The sequence below is a fragment of the Muscardinus avellanarius genome, assembly GCF_963383645.1.
Source record: "Muscardinus avellanarius genome assembly, chromosome: 2".
NCBI lineage: Eukaryota > Metazoa > Chordata > Mammalia > Rodentia > Gliridae > Muscardinus > Muscardinus avellanarius.
This window is the reverse complement of record NC_137787.1, coordinates 136,666,474-136,673,162: the sequence shown is the minus strand read 5'-3', so window position 1 is coordinate 136,673,162 and position 6,689 is coordinate 136,666,474. Positions and strand designations below refer to the sequence as shown.

At 41.8% G+C, this 6,689-nt stretch overlaps 1 protein-coding gene across 1 annotated transcript in view; it reads right to left on the bottom strand.

The window, feature by feature from the left end:
- Nucleotides 1–291: 291 nt before the first annotated feature.
- FREM2 (FRAS1 related extracellular matrix 2) overlaps nucleotides 292–6,689 on the bottom strand; it is a gene marked incomplete at both ends in the record, with an annotated part of 165,220 nt that continues 158,822 nt past the window's right edge. Inside the window, 6 exons of the mRNA XM_080689447.1 lie at nucleotides 292–804; nucleotides 2,509–2,655; nucleotides 2,823–3,010; nucleotides 4,568–4,694; nucleotides 5,755–5,889; nucleotides 5,990–6,117. Of these exons, the coding sequence (XP_080545573.1) occupies nucleotides 292–804; nucleotides 2,509–2,655; nucleotides 2,823–3,010; nucleotides 4,568–4,694; nucleotides 5,755–5,889; nucleotides 5,990–6,117 (1,238 nt within the window). The remainder of the gene's footprint in view (nucleotides 805–2,508; nucleotides 2,656–2,822; nucleotides 3,011–4,567; nucleotides 4,695–5,754; nucleotides 5,890–5,989; nucleotides 6,118–6,689) is intronic.

Below are 6,689 nucleotides of genomic sequence, written 5' to 3'. Positions count from 1 at the left end.
AGAGAACATGCCCCAAATAAAAAAGTACATTCCTTGCCGTCCATCCATGGCTCTGTGCACCTGTGGATCCTTCCTTGATGCCTTTTGGGCAAGAGGAAAGATTGGTCTGAATTTGTCCTTTGCTGCAGGGGAAAGTCAACAGAATTCAGATTTAAGCACATCAGTACAGTCCGGTTCTCTGAGCGGCTTCATCACAAAGTCCCCATGTTTCTGCTGTCTGTCACAGGTATCTGGGGTTCTCTTGTCTTTTCTGAGGCCCTCTAGGTAAAGGCTGACTTTCACCTGCCGCCGTCACACCTCTGAGCTGTCGCAGTGCTGGGTCTGTGGGGACATCATGGGCTCGCTGCTGCCAGAGCCTTTCGGGGTGTCCTTGCCCCTGGAGCCCTTTTTGCTTTTGCACATCATCACTGCAAGGATGGTGAGGCAGACCGTGAGTAGTCCCACTGCGACGCCGCCAGCAACAGTGACCAGGCTGACCTCAGAGCTGGGGTTGTTGAGCTCCCGGGGCAGGACGCCATCGGGAGGAACCCGCCCTGGCGGGATCTGCCTCTTGTTGGTGCGGTCCAAGGCAATGTGCTGGATGTTGGTCCCGCGGTTGTTTTCAGCACCGATTTCCCACGCCAGTGAGGGTGTGCTCCTGATCTCTCGCTTCTTCCTGTCCATGGTAGCTGGCTGTGGCTTCCCTTGATGCACCAGAGAGTGGTACTGATAGTCCACACTCCTTTTGCCAATACCTCGATTGATGCTGTCTTTTGATCTGACTGTGTAGATGGTGTGTATGTACCATTCCCGGCCCAGAGCAACCTGGAAAACACAGCCCTGCTTGTTAGATCAGATTCTATGCCAACTTAATTCATTCACAAGAGAGGTTAATGGCAGAGATAATGATACATGATAGTTTAGTCTTCAGAGTTAATTTGCTCATTATTTTTGAGCACGTAGTATATGCATGGCTTTCTGAAAAGCATGCCAAAATATGTCTCGTGCAATTCTTAAGGGAGCATGTATTGGTGAATATTGGGTATCTGCAGTCACAGAATGTAAGAGCTGCAAAAAAATTTTGTATTATACAGTCTGGCTTATTCCTTTAAAAATTAGTAAATAGCCAGGCGTGGTGGTGCATGCTTGTAATCCTCGCGCTTGGGAGGCAGAGACAGGAGGATCGCGTGGGTTCGAAGCCAGCTTCTCTGGCTTAAGAGACCCTGTTTCCAAATTTAAAAAAAGTATAAAATAGGTCTGGGAGTGTAGCCCAGAGGTAGAAGGGCTTCCAGGAACCCCAGTACCACCAAAAGAAAAAAATTAATAAATAAAAATACACAGCAGTTCAGTGCCTGGCTCAATTGCACTCAACCATAGTGCCTGGCTCCATCTCACTCAACCAGTTAACAGCAGATGCAGGACTATTGCTCAAGCAATAAGAGCCTCAGGGCTCTTTTTCAGGATGTCTTGATGCTTATTTGCATGTAAGACCAATTTTTTTTCTGGGTCTTGGAAGGGGGGATTTTTATTTCTGATGACACTTTGAAGCATTCACGATTTAGAGAAGTCAGATGGTTTGAGGGTTAATAGTAAAAATAAATGAAAAAGGAGATCGGGCTATAGCTCAGTGTTGTCTAACATGTGTGAAGATTTGGGTTCCATGCCCAGAACTAAAAAAAAAAAAAAAGAAAAAATCATATTTTAACTCTTTGTTTGAAAATACTGTGAATGAGTTACTGCCGGGTGTGGTGGCACACACTTGTAATCCAGCACTTGGGAGGCTAAGACTGGAGGATCGCACAGGTTCTAAGCCAGCCTCAGCCACTCAGTGAGGCTCTCAGAAACTTAGTGAGACCTTGTTTACAAATAAAATATAAAATAGGTCTGGGAGTATAGCCTGGAGGTAGAAAAGCCCCTGGGTTCCACCCCCAGTATCACACACACACACAAAGAAAGAAAATACATTCTTACAGAATCCTGTCTTGTATAATTTCTTGTACTTGTCCTAAGTGTATGTACTTTGCTCCCCTACGAATTCATAATGTAAATAGGTCTCTACATTGGTTGCATCTGTCTGCTCAGTGTTGTGACTGCCGGTGTCCTTCTCTGCTTTCTGTCTCTGGGTCAGGATCTTCCATCTTACTTTATGGAATCTTTGAGACTAGAGGTTTTGTATGCTGGGCATGATGGCTCTTATGAGCTCATCAATTCATACAAGATCTAAAGGGATGATCACACAAAGTCCTCAGGAAACAAGTTTTGAATCAGAAAAATAAATTACTGTCTGACTTAGCTTTATATTTTGGACTGAATAAGAGCCTTTATTATACCTAATCTAAAATAATATTAGGACATTAATAAAAGCATAACAGCTAGAATTTACAGAATGCATTAGCTTATTAAATGCTCCCATTCACTAATACAATATTACTATTACCTATGTTTATACATAAGACATCTGAGATTGAAGTGTTAAGCAATTTGCCTGTGGTCACACAGCTTTTGTAAGTGAGTTTTCTAGGGGTCTACCTGAAAGAGTGCTGTTGAGTCGACTTTAAATCCATCAGATCCAGGCTGATTCACCAAGAGAATGGCTTCAGGATCATCCACTGCTAGTCTGGCATTAAACAGGACATTTCCAAAACTGGTAGCTTGCGTCTCTGGCTGGGCTTTGTCCTTTAGGCATTAAAGGAAAATGGTGATTGTCATAGATAATGCAAGAGCTGAATGCTTTCCTCTTAGTTTTGTGTAACTACACCAAGTGTTGCTATTTGATTTAATTTAATTTAAAAAAAGATGATATTGTTTTAAAATATTAAGAAAAAGAAGCTGCAACCACTTACCACAATTTTAAATCTATATAGGAGCGAAGGAGAATCGGCTAAGCAGCCGTATTCTGCATTCGTGGGATTGTACTTGGGAACGTAGCCATCGGCTCCAGTGCATAGGAAAACCTTCTCAATGCTGCAGTAAAAGGAGTCACCTAAATTCTGGACAGGATCTACCATGACACGACCGTAAATGACATCACCTGAAACAGATGTGGACATGTTATTTCTCTTGTACAGCAGGCTGTTTCTATGAGACACTGCAAATGGTTTATGAGGAGAATGACCCAGAGATTATTTTCTTCACTCCCTGATCAGTTATCAAATGAGGAAGGTCTTTTTGTGTAAGTGTCAGGATCTGGTCAACTCCCAGGCCTCGGACAAGATCGCTCTTCAGAGGGACTACAAGTGACTAAGAACTTTCAGATGCTCAGCCATCAGCGAGTTTAATCTGAAAGGCTATACTTTCTAACATCCTCATGTGAGCTGGGTGTGATGGCTCATGCATGTAATCTCAGTACTTGGGAGGCTGAGACAGGAGAGTTGCAGGTTCGAGGACAACCTCAGTAATTTAGTGAGATCCTGTTTCAAAAATAAATAAATAGATAAATAAATAAATAAATAAATAATTAGAGGGCTGAGGTGTTACAAGTAGAATCCCTGGTACCAAACCAATCAACCAACCAACTAACCAACCAAACAAAAAAACAAATAAACCAAAACCCATAGCATCTCCTGTGGTTGAAGTCCAGTTTACACAAATTAATTAGTTGATCTTTATTATTATTGTATTAGTCTTTACTTAAGACTAATACAATACAAAATAACACTAAAGAAGAAAACATCGATAGAAAGCCTAATTAACTTTATTTGCATTTGAAAGAGAGTTTAATGAACCCCCCTGATATTTAATCATGTATCCTGCAGCCATTACTAAACCCCTGGGGTGTGATAGGTATTTTGCTAGGTGCTGAGCACACACCATCAATAAAAATTAAAACAATGTTTGCTTGTGAGCTGGGTATGGTGGTAAGCATCTGTAATCCCAGTTCTTGGGAGGCTGAGACAGGAGGATCACAGATTCTCAGCCAGCCTCAGCAACTTAGACCCTTAAAAACTCTGTGAGACCTTGTTTCAAAACAAAATATAAATTAGGGTTGGGATGTAGCTCAGAAGTTGAACTCCCCTAAGGTCAATTTCCAGTAACACACACACACACACACACACACACACACACACACACACACACATGCTTTTGAGGCATTTACAGTGTCATGTAGCTGCAGTACTTTTAGTCTATGGAAATTGAAAAACACTTTCAAGAAAAGCATCCAAAAAATGATTCAAAAGTCAAGAGATATAGAGGTTAACTATAATAATAATAATAATAATAATAATAATAATATCTATCCAGCAGGGTGTGGTGGTGAACTCCTGTAATGCCAGTACTTAGGTAGTAGAAATAGGAAGATCATGGGTTCCAAGCAAGTCTCAGCAACTTAGTGAGACTCTCAGCAACTTTTTTGAGACCCTCTTTCCTGTAAAAAAGAATAAAACAAGAAATAAAAATAGATAGGACTGGTGGTGCAGCTGGGAGGTAGAATGCCTCTGGGTTCAACTTCCAGCACACACACACAAAAATCATCCAGTGACACACAGCCACTTTCAGCAACTCAGTTATATTCTCAAACCCACAAGAAAATGAAGCACTACAGACACACTGGACAAAGAGAGCCGCCCTCTCCTTAGTAAAGTGGTACCTTCTGCAAAAGCGACGTCACTTTCTTGCCCGAATCCCATGGATCCATCAGACAGCCAGAGACTCTTCTTGGAAAGTAGGTACATCTGGGTATTCAAGCTAAACTCAGCTGCCACTGGGTCACTGACCTAAACCCAAGGTTAAAAGCCCTTTTATGTATCGTTGACAGTTTTGCTGGGACACAAGTCCACACTATGCTGTTCACAGACACACACAGTCACTGTATACTGCCACATAGATACTAAACATTGCACTGTGATTTTCATGTCCAACCAAACCAACTTAGGGAAAGTTTTAAAAATTATTTTGGTGGTGCTGAAGATCAAACTCGGGGCCTTGAGCATGCTAGACAAGTGCACCACCTCACGGAGCTACATCCCCAGCCCCAGCTAAGGGACTTGCAGTGTTCATTTTGTCCTGCTTGAGAAGGCAAAACTGGTGGGGTTCAGTCATCTTTTCGAACGGGACAAGGTAGCACTGCTTAAGATCATTTCTGCTGGTTTATTTAGGCATATAAAGGACTTGTAAGGTGAGTGAAAGGCCAATATTAGGTATTAAGTTTGTGAACAAAAGTTGCTGTACAGCTGGGTGTGGTGGTGCATGTTTGTAATCCTAGCACGTGATTGCAGGTTCCCAGCCAACCTCAGGACTTACAGAGACCCTCTGCAACGTAATGAGACCCTGTTTCAAAATAAAAAATCAGATAGGGCTAGAAGTGTAGCTCAAATGTAGAATGCCTCTGGGTTCAATCTCTAGTATCACCTAAAAAAGTTGCTATCACATTTATTAGTACATAACAGCAATTAGGTAATTTGATGTTATTTGAACCATATCATTTCATTCTCATTGAAGATTAAGAAGAAGACAAAGAAGTGCAAGAAAACTCTGGGGAAAGTTCTCAAATCTCCAGGGTAACAAACTTCAGGAAGTGACAACATCAGATAAGAGAAAAAAAGAAAAAAACTCTTGCATACTCTTAAACTATGGATTTTTATATCCATAAAAGGTAAAAGACAATTCTTGCTTCCTTCTTTTCTTTATTGCTTCCTTCCTATCTGACTTCCTTTTTTCTCAGCATACAATAATTAAAGTTATCCATGTGTGGAAACAAATGTTCTGATCAAAGTAAACCGTGACTTTAACAAAAGTGATTTTTCTCAAGCCACAGGATCATTCCTTGAGACACACCTGCTGGAATCGGATGTCAAGGTCAAAGGTGACGGGCTCTCTGGGGTTGCAGGTGACTGGCAGTCGGTATTCCTGACTGGATGGGGTGGTGCAAGGCACCAGCTTTACAGTATAAGTTCCTGAGTAGTCACGTACCTTTGAGGAGAAGAGAGGGAATTTATAGTTTTATTTAAAAATCTGTGCTCCAATCAGAAGGCAGCAGAGAAGGAAAATTAAGTGAGTCGCCGTCACTTACTGCAAAGTCAGAGACAAAACTCCATTGCTGTACAGGCTGGTTATAGGTCGGCTCACTCCTTACAAGGCGGAGGGAGAAGGTCAGGCCTGGATGATCAGCTGACATGATCATTGAGCTGGTGAAGGATGCTGGAAGAGAACCAGTAGTCGTATCAACGATGGCATAGTAAACAATAATAACAATGATGGTGTCATAGTTAAATGAAAAGCCTTTGTGGCAGGTCAGAGTTTCTAAAGCACCTTGTCACATGTTATTGCTTTTATAATTCTGCAAAGTACTCCAGGTTGATATGATGATTCTCACTTTACAGATGGAGAAGCTGGGCCAAGAATGACTACCTGACTCTACTGAAATCACAGAGACAGGATGTGTGACTTCTGATTCCTATTTCAGTGTCTTTTTTGCTCTATAATTTTGTCAAAAGGTAATTGTACAGAAATGCTCCAAGTGCTCAGGGCTGCTTTCCAGGGGTTGAGAGCAGCGTGACGGAGGCGGATGTGAACGCATGTATTCTGCACCAACCTATGAGTTGAACTATTAGCATCTGCACAGCTGGGTGAACCCAATTTGAGAACGGAATCTAATTTTAATTAGATTGCCTGCAATTAGGGACTAGACAAAGATTCAGTTTATTAGAAAGGTGGGCATGTGGAAGGGACTGTAAAGACCCGGAAATCTTCATTTTCTAAAACTGTCAATT